The 19,932-nt window shown below is 40.8% G+C and overlaps 1 protein-coding gene across 1 annotated transcript; it reads left to right on the top strand.

The window, feature by feature from the left end:
- The first annotated feature begins 1,841 nt into the window (after positions 1 to 1,841).
- SCIN (scinderin) lies at positions 1,842 to 19,127 on the top strand. The gene is made up of 12 exons (XM_010294758.1): positions 1,842 to 1,970; positions 3,754 to 3,842; positions 4,043 to 4,258; positions 5,446 to 5,567; positions 5,752 to 5,842; positions 8,308 to 8,478; positions 8,981 to 9,158; positions 9,626 to 9,747; positions 11,462 to 11,539; positions 12,824 to 12,884; positions 13,837 to 13,965; positions 19,036 to 19,127. The coding sequence occupies exons 1-12, from the start codon at positions 1,859 to 1,861 to the stop codon at positions 19,125 to 19,127; spliced, it is 1,461 nt and encodes a 486-aa protein (XP_010293060.1). The 5' UTR covers positions 1,842 to 1,858.
- The last annotated feature ends 805 nt before the right edge of the window (positions 19,128 to 19,932 follow it).

Raw genomic sequence — 19,932 nt, 5'->3', positions numbered from 1 at the left:
TCTCTCTTTCTCTTTCTTTTCCTTTTTCTTAAAAAAAAATTTTCAGGCCTATATTTTCTCTCTTCTTTTTCCACCCCGCCCCCCAGTTCACCTTTCTTTCATATTCTTCCACTTGAGAAGAGGAATGAGAAAGTATTTGGAAAAGGGGAGTGTTTCTAATGAAATCTAGAAAAGACTTTATCCTCCCCCCTCCCAATAAGAAAAGATTATCTTCTCCTGAAGGCTGCAAGAAGAGTGTTTTTTTTTTTAACAGGCTCTCATTAGCATTGAGATCTGGACCTTTCTCTCTAGCACTTTGTGCTCTGGCTCGTGCAATGAGGTTGCCCTGTGTGACAGAAAAGAATCTTTCCCGGGCATACAATGTACTTTCTTCCCTTCCCCACAGTCACGTAACAAGAGGGTTTGGTCAGCCAGTGGCAGCCCTGCGACAGCACCAGGTGCTACCGCGTCCCACGTGCGTGACCACTTAGCTGCCACCTGCAGTAGCTTTGAAGCTGCTGTGAAGTGTGAGAGAGGGCGAGTCACTCCCTCCGCAGCTCCTGCACCCAGGGGATGGAGCAGGACGCAGCCACCTCTCTCCCCGCCTGTTTCGGGATTCTTCCTACCCATGTGTGCGGCTGGGGGTTTCCAGAAGCCTGCGCAAGGTGATCACAAGGTGTCACAAGGCGCTTTTAGTCCTTGTCGTCTGTATGCTGTGTTTAGCTCCCATTAATCGTTCCATTCTTGCCAAAAAATCTGGCACATATTTGTCTTTATAGATAATATATATATTATCTATAGGTTTTAGGGAAATAAAAAAACTAATTTAAAAAAAAAGGCCCGCATGTATCATCAGGACCATTGTATTAAGACAATATGAGAGAAAAGTGCTTGTAGTGAACTTTGGAATCCTAAGAACTCTCAGAAAATTCTGTGGATATCTAATAAATTCCTTCAAATACACGGGTCCTACTAACAGAGCTCTGTTAACTAAATTTAAATGTGCTGTAATATAACAGTGAATGTTAAAATCAGAAGACAGGTCTACACCGAGCCCTCACAGTAGTATAATAATTAATTTTTATTTGTTGTACAGTGGTAATTTCCATCTCATGCTTCCATAATATACAATATGACATAATGGTGTTTTTAAAATTAATATTTAATTATGAAAGGAAATAAAGACTGCTAAAAAAGTTATTACAATAGTAATAGCTTCTTTTCAGTAGTAATAACTGGTCTTTTCAGCCATGCAGGAGTGAATTTTAAAAAGGTTTTAAAGGTCTTCATGAACTTACAGTGGTGGTAGAGATTACAAAGCAGATTCTGTAACAGATCTTATATTACAGTTTCCAGTTAAAGAACTGTAGGTTATAAATGTAGGTATTTCACTTAATATTAGTGTAGCACTATTTTATTATAATTTCAAATGCTCTTATTTGGCACATACGTGTAACTTTGGCTTGAGTGCGGGTTGCTTGGTAGCAGAAGATGACACCTAGGGACTCCACCAGTTCAGCTGAGCATATAAGAGGGGCTGAAAATACTGATTTTTAACTGTGAAGTGTTCACTGAATGAGCAGTTGAATTAACAGTAGAAGAGAAGCGGATTTCTTTTAAGAAGTTGTGAGACAGGGATCCAACAAACTTACTAAAATTAACACTACATCTCCCTCTATTGGATATAAAATGAAATGAAACAAAAAATAATCAGCCTGCCTTGCTTTCCAGCAGCACACAAATTTCATACAACCATTTATATAGGAACAGTGACTGATTTTTATAGTAATTTTTGGAGCAAAAATTAATTTGGTTATAAAAGACAGTTCATATAAATTTAAAATTATTGCTTTCTTAGGTGTCAGATGCAAGTGGATCCATGAAGGTGTCCGTGGTAGCAGAGGAAAACCCCTTCTCCATGGCAATGCTTTTGTCTGAGGAGTGCTTCATTTTGGACAATGGTGCTGCAAGGAAGATCTTTGTGTGGAAAGGTAAGAGATCACTTCTGTTGCAAAGGCAGAAGCGATACAGACATATCTAAGGAGTCGACGCAACACTCCCGGGACACTAGCAAGAATTTAATACTGGCTGGACACAGTACCCTGCACATGGTTCTTCCTTGGTGCGTTCTGTGGACAAGGATTGCTCACATGGGCAAGGGCCTCCAGACCGACTCTTGACTAAGGTTCCTGGCTACTTTTGAGGTATCTGTAAGTTTGGATGCTTAAATGCTTATCTAAGTGGCAATTACAAAGCAGACATAAAGAATTGTACAAGTTCTGTATATTGTCATCAAATCCCTATCTTCTGGGACAAAATCCAGATACTGAAGGTTTGATAATGGGTAGATATTATATTTCCATACATTGCTCCAGAGAGGTGTGAAATTGAAAGGTAAGTGTCCCAGGCATCAACTAAAAGCATAAGCTTGCAAATACTTTGATGCTTTTTTTTTTCTGGCAAATATTTCTCTGTGGTATTATCAATGCTTGTAGAAGTGTCTGCAATTGCTTTGACCGAACATTTCCCAGGAGAAGAATACTACTGGGGAATTAGGTCTGGACACCTTGTAGCTGGATTGTTGTGGTCCTGCCATTGCATCCAGCGCTGAGTATCTCCCCTTTTTTGTCTAAGGCAGTGTATTAATTATTCCATGGCATTGCATTTCTTTTTACCATATGCAATAGCAAATAATTAATTGATGCAGTTGTCAAACTGCTGAAATTAGTCCAGAAAGCATTGTAAGCGTTTTGCTTGAAAACTTAATTTGCAGTTAGGGAAACATCCTTTAAAAGAGCATTTTGAGAGCATTGTGCTCAGATAGCCTAAGGTCTACCTGACCACCCCAGTTCCTCGTTTTCACTCTCTGCCTGATAGCTTCTAGAAGAACCAAGCCAATAGGATCAGGCATAAAATAAATAAAATACAATTTAGGCCCTTTGAATGTGACCCTGTGTGCTCCTCTGTGCATCCTCACTTTGCTACTGTTGGTAACAATAATGTGTGGAAAAATCCCATTAGTCTGTGAGTCTCACCCTTGCGCTGAGAGGCTGCCGTTATCATCACTGCTGGAAATCTTCAGACCACTAAGCTGAGGAGTGTGAATTACTTCTCCAACAGTCTCATTCGAAGTGGAATACAATGAACGGCTTATCAGAGCATCTTATTAGACTAAGAGGTCTTTGGAGTATAGTCATTGACAGCTGGCTGAGACACAGACCTGATACACAATACCATCCCACAGAGACGTTCAGAGCTGTCTACCACTGAGCAAGGCTGAACATGGAGCAACGGATGGGGAAGGGTGGTAGTAAATTGCACAACCCGGCCGGATGAAATGGGTGTTTCTTTTACTCGGACTGTGGCACTGCCTGAAGAAGTGGAGGCAGTTCTGGACAGCAGGTTTATTTACCATGTTGCAGCCCAGCAAGGGAAGATTCAGAGCAAAGAGCCAGGGTGTTCTTGTACCTTGAACCAAGCAGATACTATGAACAGCATTTTTTGATAGAAACACACACACACCAAGCAAAAAACGATGCCCCCTTTTTATTTTTATTTTATTTTATTTTAATTTATTTCAAAGCCATTGAGGTACTATTTTGGCCATTCAACTTTGTGTGCATCTTATTGCTCATGCTATGTCCAGCATTTGTTTCTTCAAGACTGAGGCAAGAACAATGTCAAAGAGAACCTGGCTCAAGGACATCTTGTTTCTGAAGGATCTGTGAGCTCATTGCCCTTTCCCATGTATTGTTATCTTTCTGTTTTAACCAGGCAAAGATGCTAACCCACAAGAGAGAAAAGCTGCCATGAAGAATGCTGAACAATTCATACAACAGATGAATTATCCTGCCAACACACAGGTGCAATCTATTTCTGAGATGATACCAGGAGAGCATGAGCTCTGTTAAAGACTTTGTTTTTAAATCAGCAAAAAAATATTTTAAGGGTTTATAAGACATAAGGGCAATGTTTCACTGACAGATAATTCAGAAAAGTTTATGTTTGAGTAACCGTGTTGATTTTGTTTTCCTTCCATTTCATGTGTCTTGCTTCACTTCAGATTCAAGTCCTTCCTGAAGGAGGTGAAACGCCAATTTTCAAACAATTTTTCAACGACTGGAAGGATAAAGATCAAAGTGATGGCTTTGGCAAAGTGTATGTCACAGAGAGGGTGGCTAAAATTGAGCAGATTGAATTTGATGCTACCAAGTTACATGAGTCTCCACAAATGGCTGCCCAGCATAACATGGTAGATGATGGCTCAGGGAAAGTAGAGGTAATTTTTGAGTTGTATTAAACTGGCTTCTACCTACCTCGTTTATTCTGCTACAGGATAAGCTGCTACTCTGTGTTTTGCCATTTACACTGTTGTGTAGAGTAACACTATGTTACAGGCAGTGTTACTTTTACCATCAGAAAAAGCACTTTGAAGTAGAAAGTGAGTCTCTTTGTCAGCTCTATGTTTTTTTGGTGCTTATGAAAGATGTTGTACCAGTCATCAAAGAAATCAAACAGCAGAAACATTTCCCCTTCTACACAGTATTTCTTAAAGATATACTTTAAATATGATCCTTAGCCTAAAGAAAAACTTCTAGCTCACATCAGCTTGAAGTCTGGAATGGGAAAACTTGCCCTTGGAGGCAGAAATTTGTTCTGCGTCTTTATGTATGTATCCAGTCTGCTTTCTAGAGGAACCTTCTTTGTCCCTAGTGTGTCTCTCAGGTAGCCTAGATTTAGAGAGAAAAAGATGACTGACTGTACAGTCTTTCTAGATCTATCCATATCCCACTGCAGGAATATCTTTGGGCTACACAGGTCTGGTTTGGCACTGTACCAACACAGCCTGTTGAATACAGGTCTGCATGTTGGGATTCTGGAAGAAAAAGATAAATACCTACAGTCTCATTGGTATATTTTCTAGGTTTGTAACCTCATACTTGGGATGGTCCGTAGGCTTGACCCAAAGCAGCTTACATCTGAGACATTTTTGCTTTATAATTTTAACAGTATGTTTTTGGAGAGCAGTTGTTAACTGAACTGGGCTGTAGTGAATCAAATAGGAAGAAATCTGCCTATCAGTGTGCTATCTGACTACAGTGTACCTCGCCCAAATGATATGATAGTGCTATGATGAATCATAATGTTGTGCCATTCATATCATACTGTCATCTTAAGATGTTAAGAAACTAAGTTCAACATAGCATTATGAGGTGATCATATGGCATTAAAGCATAAAGCATTAAAGACAAAGAAAAGGGTACTGCAAGGGCTTGATGGTCATTATTCATTCATTTGCTGGGCGCAGGGTGTATCTATCTCCTCCATGAAGAATCCTTCCTGATTTTATCACATAACACTTGGGAACAGAAACAAAGGTCACTCAAGGGATGACACAATGAATTGCTTCTTGAAGGGTCTCAGGATGAAGTTCAGCATTCTTCAGTGATTTCTCTGTTTCCCCAGATCTGGCATGTGGAAAGCAGCGGCAGAGTTCCTGTGGGACCTGAGATGCATGGACAATTCTACGGTGGTGACTGCTACATTATCCTCTACACTTACCCTAAAGGGCAGATCATCTACACATGGTATGTTTCGTCAGCTTTGCATAGACCACCAGCATGGGGACATTATTTTATGCTGACTTTACATCTTTTTGAGTAAAACCATATGTAAATGCAAAGTTGTTTGCTGTGCATTTGTTGCACAGTATAAACTCTGGATTATTTTGAAACTGGACTTAACCATTGTCTTCCTCCTTGTCTTCCTCAGGCAAGGAGCCCATACTACAAAAGATGAACTGACTGCATCTGCATTTCTGACTGTTCAGTTGGATCGGTTATTGAATGGTCAGGCTGTGCAGGTTAGTGTCTTTTGGATAAAATTCAACAGAGCATGTAATATATGCAAATGTCAATGAGAACTAAAAGGAGGAGGTAGCATTTGAAGACTGGGAATATCAGCTGCTCATGGTCTGTATTGAGCCAAGCACCATGGGCTCCTTTTAAAGTCACTGGAGATTTCCCATTTGAATCATTCTTTCTTAATGTAAATGTCCAATCGAACACAGATATAACACAACCTAAAACTGCCTTTTTTTTCCTTCGACTTCCACTGTCCAAAAAAGATCGGGTTTTAGTCCTGTCTAGCCTTACAAACTCTGTACATGGTCAGTGGAGACCGAAGGATAAGATCCTCCCAGGGCATCTCACTCTGAAGCAGGTGTCTGACAGGGCGATAGCCCTGTGTGAGCTCCCCTGTCTCCTTTTGATTATGTAAGAAGCTGTGATGTTTAGCCCAGACAAGATGCCTGGCTTTTAGAGGGCCAAAACTGGGAGATGTGAAAGCCACACGACAGCCAGAAGGGGAGAGCCTACAGGAGCTCTGCTGCAGGGTCTGGCTTGTCCCTGCCGTAGCGAGGAAGGTAACCTGGGTTTTCCCATGCCATAGTGCTTGCAGCTCTGTGAAAGCAGGATACACGTCCTCAGTTGCAGAAATGGGATGTGCAAGGCAAGGTGCGGGACATTGGCAGCTAAAAAGCGTGATGAGGTGATCTAGTCCTAGCATGACTGAATGTGTGCTCTCCTTTCATCACTAGTGAGGAGTAGCAGGTAAGTGGAGAGGTGAGAGATCTCCTCTTTTCACAGAAGGCTAGAGCTGGAAGATGACCAGGGATGGGCAAAGATTTTCTAGGCAGTAGGAGATAATTCTGTGCTTCCCATTTCTTAATTACCAAAGTAAAGGTCTTCCCCCACCCACCAAATTACAGTTAATTTAGATGGCAGACCATACTTTTAGCAATTAATCAGTTATGATTTATGATTGAAATTATATTAAGGAAGGATTAGAACACTTCTAGGTAATTACTCCTTGAAATATTCCTAACATGTTCTATATTTGGACAGAGCTCAGCACAATATGGTCCTGCCTCATAACTAAGGCCAATACTAATACTACAGTAATAATATTATTACTACTACACAATAATAATGTGCTTAAAAGTCCTTTTTATTAAAGGTGAAGGAGATCCATCTCACCGCAATGGACATGATACTTAAAAGTACTTTTAGCCTGCAATGAGTTTAGGAATATAGATATGTGTGTATATATGTATGTGTATATACACACACACATATGAATATACGCGTGTGTGTACTTGTATGCATGTACATGGCTACCTAGAATATATTACCTGTGCTTAACGTCCGTATTAGCATTATTTGAAAGGTTTAAATGTACTATTTTGTGGTCACTAGATGGCACTACAGTACACATGACTATTAAAAAGTCGTTCCACTACCTGTTTTTTGCAGGAATATGTTTCCCTCAGCAGTTTTTTTTTTTTTCTCTTCGTGTTTTTTGGTGGGATTTTTGGGGGTTTGTGGGTTTTTTGGGTATTTGTAAAATCCTGCCGCAGTTTGGCACCTAGAAGTATATGTGTCCTAGTATCTCCTTATCAGGCAAGTGTACCAGCCTGTCCAGCTGTGGGATACGTAAAAACACCTGCTCCCGCTGCCCAGGACGGCCGCCGCCGCCCCAGCCGCCGGGCTGCCCCACACCCCGGGCAGGGCTGAAGGGCTGGGGCCCTCCACTTCCCCCCCTCTGCTGGCTGCGCAGCATGCCTCGTTCCCTTTTTCCCCCTCTTTCTTTCCAGGAGTGAAAGTCACAGCCCTCCACCTTGGCGGGTGGTGCTGTTATAAAGGAAGAACAAACGGTGATATAGAAATAACTTCTCTTGTACATTAACCTACAAATAGTCGTTCTTCATAGCTCAGTGTTTTTCAGAGATTGCAATAACAGTCTTTGCATCTGTAATGGAAGTTCCATTTTTGTCATCCATGTTATCCTCTGCAAGACAGATTTATGCTCATCTTTTTCATCCTCTTCTACGTAAAATACACATAGAAATAATGAACAGGATAAATAACCATTCTTTTCTGCTTAAATACAGGGTGCCTAGACTTCCAAGATAGTTTTTCAGGGGAATTAAGACACTCTGTAAAACTTCATGAAATGACAGTTCTTTTGAAAAAGAGTAATTTTCTTATTATTTCTTACAGTAGATAGCAGCCATTTTAATCAGCTAAACATTATGCTAGAAGTTTGAATATTGTCTTTGTGTCTGCATGATTGACAAAAAATCTCACAAATGTTCTAACTTTAATGTGTCTGGAACTATATTTTTAGATCTTCTCAGCTTGCCACTTCTCATTCTTGCTAACATACTTAGCATTATTGGCTAACATCCCCTAAGCTATTCAACAAAGACCAAAAATAACTACTTGTGTCCTTTTGTTTCTTTTATTGCATTCCTTTACATATGTTCAGATCCGAGTCAGCCAAGGCAAAGAGCCTGCACATTTGCTGAGCTTGTTCAAAAACAAACCGCTTATTGTCTACAAGGATGGGACATCCAAGAAGGAAGGTCAGAAACCTGCTCCTCCCACACAACTCTTCCAAATCCGCAGGAACCTCGCAGCCATTACCAGGATTGCGGAGGTAAAGTCATCTGCTAAGTAAACCAGCTATTCCCCACGGGAAAAGGTATAGCTGCCACGAGCTTCTCCGACTGATCTTGTTGGGTAGTCACGTCTGGTAGGAACGCAGAACTCCAAATCAAATCCGCTGCTCTATGTAACCAACCCATGTAATAAATCACAGAGAATATGCCGTAACTGGCTGCAACCAATCTACATCTTTCAGAGGATGCTGTAAGAAAACATGTAGTGGATGGTCAGCTGACAAAGAATAGACAAGAAATCAGCAATCCTTATGAGACAGTCTTTCCTACTGCCAAGTAGTCCTAACTTTTGCCATTCACATCAGTTCCTTGTCTCAAGTTAAGTTCTTCTCTAATTTGTATCAGTATAAATCCAGAGAAAAATTGAAGAAAAAAAGCACAGCTAATTAACATATATCTACAGGTTTTAGATAAGCATGCAACATAGTGGTCACATTATTTGAAAATATGAAGAATAAAACAATTTCTTTCTTGCTATAGGTTGATGTTGACGCAATGTCACTAAACTCTAATGATGTCTTTGTTCTGAAACTGCCAAACAACTCTGGCTACACCTGGGTAGGAAAAGGAGCAAACAAAGAAGAGGAACAAGGAGCTCAATACATTGCCAGTGTTCTTAAATGCCAGACTGCTAAGATTAATGAAGGCCAGGAACCAGGTTAGTACAAGGCCACGTGGTTGCTAATAGGCAGTTGAGAATATACAGCACGTCATGGAAATACAGACCAAATGGTTTTTGCAATCGTATATTTTGTAGGCAGAAGCATATGCTCACTCTCTGCCTTTGAAAATCCAGCCTGACATTTACCATGGAGATCTATCCAGAACTGGCTGATGCACAGTGTGTATGTGCGCTGGAAGTCTGTAGGACAATAGCGGGAGCTGCAGAGGAGTGTAGTCCTTTCTTCACCCTGAGTGCCTAGGAGGGGAGAAGGACATAGCACATTGCTCCTTCTAGGTCTGCAAGTGATACCTTTATTGCTATTTTGACAAACTGCAGGAAGAACTGTAAGAAAATGCACACATCTCTGAGGCAGCAAAGAAGATACTGTCTGGGGATTCTAACAAGCTAAAACATCAAATGTTAAATCCATTGCTGAATAAATTACATATTGTGTATTTCAGAGGAATTCTGGAAAGCACTTGGAGGTAAAAAAAAATATCAGACTTCATCACAACTCTTGACAAAGGCTGAAGATCATCCCCCTCGCCTGTATGGTTGTTCTAATAAGACTGGCAGATTTATTGTGAGTATAGGAGGGATACTTTCCTTTCTGTTTTATTACATATTTTCTGGTATATTTTGCCTTGGGAATCAGCAGACATTAAATGAATTTGGGGATCTAGCTTAGTTAGCCATGCTTGGCAAGAACTAGACAGCTGAGGTTCGGTGCTTGAAATCCATCTAAATGCAAGAGATGGACAGAAGAAGTAATACTGCAGACGTTTGCACGCAGAGCCTGCTCCAGCCTGGGACTAGAGGCTTGCAGGTTCAAAAAGATAAGGTATTTGCCCAATCAAAGGCAATTGGGTCCTTGCAGAGCATTGCCAGACTGATATTTTGCTGAGAAAGTCCAGGTCAGTGTCTTGCCACTTACATGTTTGATAGTGGTGGTGAGGAAAAGAAATGTCCCTTGCCAAAAATCCCTAGCAGTCTGGAGTTTTCCATAGAGCTTTAAGACATGTAATTATGCCTCTAAGATATTGGCCTGTGCTCAAGGAGTTAAGGAAGACCTATTTCCTTAGCAGAAATACCCAGAGCTGTGTGCTGGGTATTAAACCTGTGATTCAGGCTTAATTATTTACTGTATTCTGGGAGGGCAACGCTGTGTCACTGTTTGGCAAGGATGCACTAATTTTTAGGTAGGGAACGCAGTTGGCTACCATCTCTGCACTCTCCTTAAGGCACAGCCCATTCATTTGGAGCGGGATAAAACAAACAGGATCCTTTAATACGGACTTTGAAATTTTATGGGAGTAGTGAAGTGTATTCTTCTAAAAAGCTTCTAAAACACTCCTGTGAAATACAGCAATAGGAACCAACCTCTCTATAACAGTCTGCTGGGAGCTATGCACTTGATTGGTTTTTGTTTTAAATTCCCTCCAGATTCTGTGAAATTCCCTGTTTCCTGTAGCATTTCTCTAGTAACAGAATCAGCCCTGTTAGAGCTCACCAGAAGAGGTAGGTCAGATCACTCTGACCTTCTGGCCACCATAACAAAGGGTGGGGAAAAGGAATGTCCTTTGCACCATCTGCTTACTGTCCCTTTAGCACTCCTACATGACCAAGCATAGCCAAACCCTTGACAGTCCATTAAAAGTAGAGGGCTGACCACTAGCTACATTATTATCTCTCCTTCTCGTACAGAATAACATTAAAACTGCTTTCCTACCTGCCTGCACAGCCTTGGACGAAGCAAGCAGTCTGTCTTTCCTTTGGGGACTAAATCTTTGATGGCTTAGTCAACTGTAATGTCCTGCTGTCAGGTGACTGGAAAGCTTGCTTGGGTGTATATTTCATCACCGAGCTGACCCACTTGCAAACCAAAGCAGTTTCTTTTCCGTATTAATGAATATAAGCTGCATGAATATATCAGCTGATACCTGCTGATTGATTTAGTTTGCTTGGTACAAGGTGCTCTGTGGAAACTTCCCTGTCCCCTTCTTCTGGCGGGGGTTCCAACTGAACAATAGTCACAATTACCAAGTAAACCTCTGCCTCTCCTGAGGATATCCTATCAGTTCTGTTATAGGACATGCAATATGTGATTTGTTTCCTTTCAGTGAAACATCCTTGACACATTCATCAAATCGGTTTAGAGCTTGACCCTTTAGGAGCAAAAAGAATTGCACACCAGCTTCTGGATTTTCCTTTAAAAAGTGTCTTTGATCTGTGCAAAATCAGAATATCTTGATAAATTATTAAAAAGCAAAAAGCTCAAAACATAATATCGTTTTTAGATTGAGGAGGTCCCAGGAGAATTCACTCAGGATGATTTGGCTGAAGATGATGTCATGCTGCTGGATGCTTGGGAGCAGGTAAGCTGTGTACTTGACCACTGCTTTTTGTGGTAAGAAGGATAATTTATTCTTAACCACTTTAGATCATAAGATGGGAGGAAAAATCATCTCCGTGAGAATGGAAGAGGTTTTGTTTTCTTTAAATTATACCAGAGGGAGCTACATTGTTTGAGCTATATGATGTGCTAGTGTGAATATACACGACTGAATTTCCGAGCATAATGTGCGACCATGGCAGGCACTTCCCATTAAAGCCAATGGAGGCTGCAAGAATATAAGCCCCAGCAGCGTTCTGAAAGGCTCTCAATAATGGTCTCGATTTTATCACTAAGATTTATTAATTTTTAAAAGCTGGTTTTTGCATTAAAGGTATTCAGAAGCCACAAAATCCCTCAAAAAGTCTTTCTAGGGAAGGGGACAAACACTAGACCCTTACACAGATTTTGTCAGAAGAACTGGGTGAAGGGTGACAGAAATAATCTTCACCATTGTCCCAGGTTCACTGAAAACTGAAAATGTTGAGAGCTTTTTGGATGACAGGCAAATTTAACTGCGGGTATGGAGAGCACATCTGTTCCCACAGTATATTCTCTCTACCCTTCCTCTCCCCTCAGAGGGAAAGGGGGAGGAGGCCACAGATCCCACACTTTATTTGTCTTCTTCAGCCTAACCCTTAAGTAAAAAAAGGGTGAGGCTTTTGGAAATGAGAAGGAACATCCAAGGTCCATGTGGGAAGGAGTGATGGGGGAAGGTGGGTGGAAGAGCTGGATGGAAAGTAGTTGGGACATACTGATTCAGGTAAGAAGGAAAGAAGTCCGGGACATGTAGCTGGTTTCCAAAAGGATCCTTGTCAGAAAAGAGATAAATGTGGGGATTGCAGATCAAGGCTCAGTGGGTTATCTAGCAATTACCCTGAGTAGCATTGATCACAGGGCACAAGCACTGATGCACGTGCAGAGCTCAAACTAGAGACAGCTCCTGTTCAGTATTTTCACCTGCACTTAAAGAGCAATTTCCTTGCCAAATTGTAAAAAGATGTCCGTGGAAAAGGTAGAGTTCCTTCCATCACAGTGCGTAAAAGGTCCGGCCTTTCAGCATCAAGAGAGCAGACAGATTTCAGAAGTCTCTCGCAAGGGAAAAAAAATACCATCAACTGTGGTTTGTGAGAGCTGTGTATCTCTGCAGTCTTTTCATAGTGTGTGTTCTTTCTCTTAGTGGAGTCAACTATTTGGTCTTTTACCTGCTGTACACAACATCCTTATAACAACATGGGAGCTAAATCTTTCTCTCCTCTGTCTGCAGGTTTTTGTCTGGATTGGGAAGGATGCTAATGAAACTGAGCGACAGGAATCTGTTAGATCTGGTAAATCAAATCAATCTGGCAGAATTCTGAGTGAAGTAGCATCAAGAAGTAAAAAAGACGATGTAGAAGAAATCTAGTTATGTTTACAGTGTCTAAAAGGGTTATTGAGCTTATTAGATTTAATCCTGGTGATTATTTTCTCCTTTAAAAGTGATTTAAAGCCATTGTATCTTTCTTATCTGTATGTTTGGGAAGAGTAATATTAATCAACTAGGTTGCAGAGCTTTTTTAAGAGTACACAGGCGAGCTCCATGAAAAGAAACTGCACTGAAAAGAGAAAGAGTTTAAAAGGAGATACCTACTGAGCTGCACCCTACACTAATGTATATATTCAAAGGAATGCCAACAAATCCTCAAGTCCTTACACTGCCACCCTTCACTGTTTTAAATTTGGAGGAGGGAATTCCAATTGCAGAACAAGACAACTTACATGGAATGCCCATCCTTGAAAAATCACGTGTCACCTCTGGAGTGATTTCACATAGCTGAGCCGTTCTGACAAAGGTCTGGCTAAAAACGCTTGCAGATATTTCCCTAGAGCAGCTAGGGTTGCCTCGCTGCGTTTCCAGTAGGTACTGATGTCCCGTTGTGATGTCAAGGGAAACTATACTGGCTTTTACATGGGGAAAAATGGGAATGAAGCTTGTGCATCTGCACAGCACCAGCAAACACCTTCTCCTGTTCAGGAGCCAAAACCCAGCTGCATGGCAATGAACTGTTCAGAGCCACAATCTGAAGTTTTAATCAGAGGTTTTAACCTCATCGAAAATTCCTTCACTGGCAGCTGGGGGAAATCAGCAATTACCTGATCATTTCCTTGCCTTAGAAATAATTTAATTGAATACTGTATTATAATAGCCCTGGGTTCTTTCACTAGGGCTTTTAATGTATTTTTTTTATACCAAAGGAATGAACTAACATATTACATGTTTTATTTCGCCTCTGTTTTTAGCCAAACGTTATATTGAAACAGATCCTTCTGGCAGAGATAAGGGGACCCCCATTGTAATCGTGAAGCAGGGCCACGAACCCCCAACATTCACAGGCTGGTTCCTGGCTTGGGACTCCAACAGGTGGAAGAGCTGATCTATCCAAGGAGGCTTCAGCTTCAAGCCAAAGAATGATCAGAGCCCAGCTACTTTCTAGCATTTTTTAAGCATAAGCTTATGCAACAATATGATGCATCTGTTGTTACACTTTCCCAGGCTTTGATATATTTCTGTGAATAACCTAGAAATTCTTAGCACTGGAAAGGATAAATGATAATTGTAAACTGCTCAAATGGGGTGAGTGGGGCTTTTTATGTAGTAAATAAGGAAAGTGCTACCAATACATTAATCTATTGATTTTTCGAACAGAAGCTATGGATCAGTTTACTTTAATGTGCTAAAACGGGCCAAATTCTGCCTTCACTTAAAAATCCAAACTATGCCAAAGAAATTCCTTTAGACTAAGGTCAACAGTATTGTGCAGAATTTGGCCTGATAAAGGACTAATTCTACATCTGTTGTGAGGGTAGGACTGGACATGATTTACTTACCAGACCAAACTATTGCCGTAGGCACTCACGTAAAATTTCAGATAATGCCTGATCCAGAGTGGGAGCTGTGTCTTGCAAGGGGGAAAGGGGAATGGGTATTTTGAGAAAGCTGTGCTTAATATGTTTGTTTGTCTTGTTAGCACAAATATTTGGAGCTTTGGACTGAATGGCTGTAAGACTGTGATGTTGACAAAGGTTTTTTTGAGGGATTGTCTAGCTCATTGTAATGAATTTCTTTAGATATATTTCTGTGAACCACCTCCAGCTCCAACAGGTCTTTTTAACCAAAGCTCTTAAACATATTCTAGTGCACTCATGCTTTTAAGTGGAAAAAGAAGTAACAGCTTCAGAAATACGTACTCTGCCTTAACCAGATTGCACTTAAGCCATACTTTGTCTCGGTTGCCTTACTCAGCAGTACTCAGTTCTTTTCCAGCATGCAGACTGCTCACCTTGTCAGGTGCAGGATGTGTTTCTACTCATTTTCTGTGCAGGTCTTAGGCAAATATCAAGTACATCAAGCACAAGGAAACCCCTTGTTTCAGTAGCATTCCACATCCTGGGAATTTGGAGTGTGAGTACGCACCCTAGAATGTGGCCTTCTTTTTTCTCTTGGACACAGTTATTTGGGCTTTTTTTATTCTGGTGAATTTAAGAGTACATTTTCAAAGTGTTTTTTATTTGCAATTTAGCCAGAAAAGTCTATGTAAGGGCAGTGGGAAAAATTCTACTTCAAATCTTTAGCACTGCTTTGATCATTTATCCTATAACACTTGTTTTAAGCAACAATTTGTACAGCTGTAAATCATGTCAATGTGGCTTTTTAATGAAGGCATTTCAATGGTTTTATTATTCTTGTAAGTTAGGTTGGAAAGTGAAACTTTAGACAGTTTTGTATTTTTTTAACATAATGTGATTTTGAATCTGAGTAATGCAAAAGAGTGAATTTAGTCTGAGCTTGTAATTGATATCAATGACAAAAGAATTGTGAAGCCAAGAGTAATTATAGGAGTTTGTTAGCTTTAAACATTTGTTTAAATCTCTGCTAATATAACTGGGCTGCATCTGAATGTAATTTCATTTAAAATAAAATTACAAAAAACAGTATTCTATATTCCAAGCTGATCTTCTTCTCTCTGACATACTGTTGGTCAGTGCTTCCACTGAGGTCTAGCAAAACTTCCTTAAAAACCCAGTAGGTACCTTCCTTTTTAGTTGGACAATGCAATGAGAAGTTACTTGTTTTTACTTTGGTGTCATTTTACCCAATGGAGCGTTAACTCTTCCCAACAACTTGAAAGTTACAAACCTAAGTGAAAATCAAAGAACAGGGTGCTTATTAGCTTGTGATTCCATCTTTAAGAAAAACTACCATTGCTGTTATCAAACTCTTTGGCTTTCTAACTTTCTGCTTGCAAAAATGATTGATTACAGAAATGACCATCTTATAAAATAGGAGGAAATAGGTGTATTTTTTTTTAAAGGATAGGTCTTGCTTTTTATTTGTGAGAGTAGATAAGGAGATGTTCTCCTGCTGGAAGGAGCACAAAGACCTTTTGGTTCCTTAGCTACTGCACTCCGTGCAGCCACTGAGCAGCCTGGAATTATCTGATGTCTATCTTCAACACACACATATGATTCTTCTCATTTTTTAAAATAACAGTTATAGTAGCTTCTTAACCAAGAATTAGACAAGATTTGCCTTCCTTGTACATAAAGATCTTCCAGAACACTGAGGGCTCTAAACTGGCACAATCTGACAGCATATTCTGCAGCACAGTGAAAACCTCTTTTCAGCTCCCTCACACAAGACAGAGGAGCTTTTGTGGTCTCCTGGCCTGGGCATTTGGGTTTACAATACATTGTCCTGGCACGTTGATTACTGATGTTGAGAAGAGCACCAAGAGCTCATAACGGAACAGTGTTCTGGTACAACAGCTGCTAGCAACGTTGTTCTTGGGTTTGCTTGCTAGTGAGGAAGTTTATTTTTTGTACATATATGTGCAGTACACACAAAGATGTGTTTGTTTCTCTCTGAAGAAGAGAGAGAGGGAGGGAGGGAGGGAGGACAGATAGGATGGACTATGAGTGCTTGGTAATATTAAAGATTAAGCTGTGTTCAAGAAAATATTTAAGCACGTAACTTTATGAATACACATAGCAAACCTATCTGCCTTGTTTTTGGAATAAATAGAACAAATTGTGCAGATGTATACACTACAGTCAAGTTCATTCAAGAATAAGCAGTATCTTGCATTATTATAACACAGTAATAGTACGTTCACTCTATTTGGAATGGCAAAATTAGACCCTGAGTTAGCAGTTTCATTGTGGTACCAAACAGCAAGCATTCGTATGTTCTGTTGGTTGTAAATACAGCATCATTTGTCACCTTTGCTTTATGGAATTACATTGCAACAGAACGATGTTAGGAATCCTCAGAGCCAACAGGACATTGTAATACCACATAGTATTGGTAGTTTACATAAAATAGCATAATCTTAGAATATAACTACACATTGTACACAGGAGAGGAGCCAGCCTCTGCAATTACTGCTCTAAATATCCATTTTGACCATAGCACATAGTGCTACATAATATCAGAACTGCTGTAAATGATTACGTTAAACGTAGCTAAATTGAAATGAACAGCTTGATCTCTTGCCAGTTCAGACTCGGGCAGGCTTCACCTGCACCAACAAGAAAACGACAAAGATGGTAGACGGTGAGATTGTGGTACTATCCCTCACAGGAGAACTAAGGAATCAAACAGAAAATATTTTGCTCACGGGACTATAGCAGGAGGTGCTCTCAGACATCTCTACAGGATACAGCAACACTTCTTGTTATAAATTTTGAGATCTTCTTGTGGTGTTCATTTTTACTGGATCTAAAAAGTCTTTAAAAAATTTAAAAATAAGCCAAAACAAACTTATTATTTTCCATGGACTGAAGTTGCTCTTCAGGGTCCACTTCTCTCCAGGAAATCCTAAAAAAACTTCAAATTTTGCTTCAGAATACAATTGCTTCCTCAGCATCCCACTGAAGTTGTGCCTTTATGGATTAATTGAGCCAAATGTAAGCATATAAGACAAAAAAATTATCATCTCATAAAACTAGATTTAGTTTATAATTTAATGTGCTGACTTTCCAAATCCTTGGGTTTTTTTCTTTTTTAAAGACAATAGTTTGTCTTTAGATAAAGAAATAGTACATTTTTCCCTTCTTATGGCTAGGACTTTTGCTGCTAAAATCAAAAGAACTTCTGATTTCATTGAAAACACAATCAGATCTATAATCAGATCCACTACACCTCCTTAATGTCTCATTACATGCTCTCTAGACAGGCCGAAAGTTACTTTGACCTCTCTGATTAGTAACACATTACCTCACGCTAAAAATCAATAAACTACCCTCACTTCAATTAAGGCTTCCAAGGTGCAAGAGCAAGAAGGGCAGGCCATTGGGAATTCGGAGGCCCACCATGCCATAAAATTAGGCAATGACTGTTCTGGCCCTTCTCCCCCGCATGCCATTTTCCTCTTGACATGCAAGCATACTTGCATTACAGAAAAAAAAAAATTATCTGTACCTACAGAAGAGAAGATGTAAACTGATTTTTATTTTATTTCTAAATAATAGTAAACTGAGTTATTCCAGGGGAGCAATTAGAAGGAGAATTGCCCTGTAACCAAACTTCTTCCTAAATACCTCCACCCTGCAAGAGCCCCCTCCTCAAAAGAGTGCTATGAGGATACTGAGATGGACAAGATTGAACCTCTTACCACCACATTTAATCAGCCAGCAGTGAAATGTGGGCCTCCACCCAAGCCCAAATGAAATGGAAGTGTTACTTTTTATTGTTTGGTAGAGTACAGATCATTTGCTCAGAAAATTACCTGGGTGGGGGCAGTAGGGCCAGTGAAGGTACGTACAACATTTCTTTGGGAACGTTATCAGGCAACCAAGCCGACAGGCTGGGGCAATCGGGACAGCATCCCACCGCACAGCCCGGAGACAGGCACGTCTGCTTTAGCAACAATAACGCTTTGATTATTCTAACAAAGCCTCTTGATTGGTGCTAGAAGAGCGCAGCTCTCCCTGTTGCCCTCTTAACAGATTTCACAGGGGTGACTCAGGGTGATTTCACAGCAGTTGGCAATATTAACATCAAGGCTGAATGCAATCAGGTAATTTTAGCATCATTTACCTGACAGTTGACTGTGCTTTGTGTTGTCTGATGCTCTTCCTGCGGTGGAACCAGCTACAGCAACAATCCTGATTAGAAGAGCTCATTGCTAGGAGGAACCTAAGACAAATTTCCCTCCAGGCTCAGGTTTTTGAGATGGCTCAGAAAGGCCATAGACATCTTGTAACAGGCATGGCAGCACAGCTGAGTCCCTGATTAACCAGCTGAGTGGGGCTGTAGGCGTCTTTGTTAGTGCCAGAGGTTGCTGTCCTTCCCACCACTACCTGGCTGCTTTCCTACTGGACTTGGCTGAGAGGTCAGTTGTTGTAGCAGGGTGAAGTGACTGGAGTAGCGGTGAACATCTTATCGGCGAGGACAACAGGTAAGAAGCCCGCTTTGACAACCCCCTACTTTCTTGCTAGTTAGTCCCAGTCAACAGTCGATATCTCATGCACTTCTGCTGCCAGACTCTATCCCATCCTGGCGTTTGCAGATGCACCCCAGCATCCACTAACTAACTAAATATCCCACGTGTGAATTCCCAAAGCTCAAAGTGATCTCTTTTAAAGATTGCGTGAGGAAAGGTGATGGAAATTTGCCCTGTACTTAAAGCAGCAAACAAGAATTCTGGTAACTTGCGCTTCCTGTGGTTAATGCATCCCTGTGTAACCTGAAGTAAATCACTGAATTTTGGTGCTTCTGTTCTCCATCTATTAAATGAGTGTTTCTTCCATCCTTTCCCTGTTTATTTAAGCTGCGTTGTCTTTTACTGTGTGTTTGTCCAATGCTTGACCTAGTGAAGCCACTTCTCAGCACTGTCATCTTGTAGGCACTGCTCATAATCCAGACAGCTGCCAGGGTGATTCGTGCCGCGCTGCGTAGGCTTGCTCAGAGCCAGGTTAGATGACAAGTGTGACACCTTGGAGGCTTGCTGAAGCATGGGCGCAGCTCCACCAACGGTGGCATTGGGGCAGCAGAGAAAGGGCAGGAGCCAGCTCGGCTGAGAAGTAAAGCTTCTACGATGTAACATGACATGAGCAAAAATACCTGTGTGTGTCCCCAGCAGTACGGCTCAGGGGTGCTTTGTCAGAGCACTCCATAAGCTGTAGCTACAGGTCCATCTGCATCAGGTCCATATGAATTCCTCTCCAGATCAGGAGCAGCTGCTCTGGGGATAGTAAGTGTGAGGGGAAGACAAGGCTCTGCTGTGTTTACAAAAGAATAGCAAAATCCTTTTGTGCTTCTTTATTTTGACCTGGAGAGTGAGAACATTCGCTTTTAAAAGATATGTCACCTTGTCTGACCTCCCATGTCCTTAA

Source organism: Phaethon lepturus, unplaced genomic scaffold (genome assembly GCF_000687285.1).
Source record: "Phaethon lepturus isolate BGI_N335 unplaced genomic scaffold, ASM68728v1 scaffold49790, whole genome shotgun sequence".
Taxonomy (NCBI): domain Eukaryota; kingdom Metazoa; phylum Chordata; class Aves; order Phaethontiformes; family Phaethontidae; genus Phaethon; species Phaethon lepturus.
Note: the sequence above shows the minus strand (reverse complement) of the source record. Positions and strands in the feature narration are given on the sequence as shown.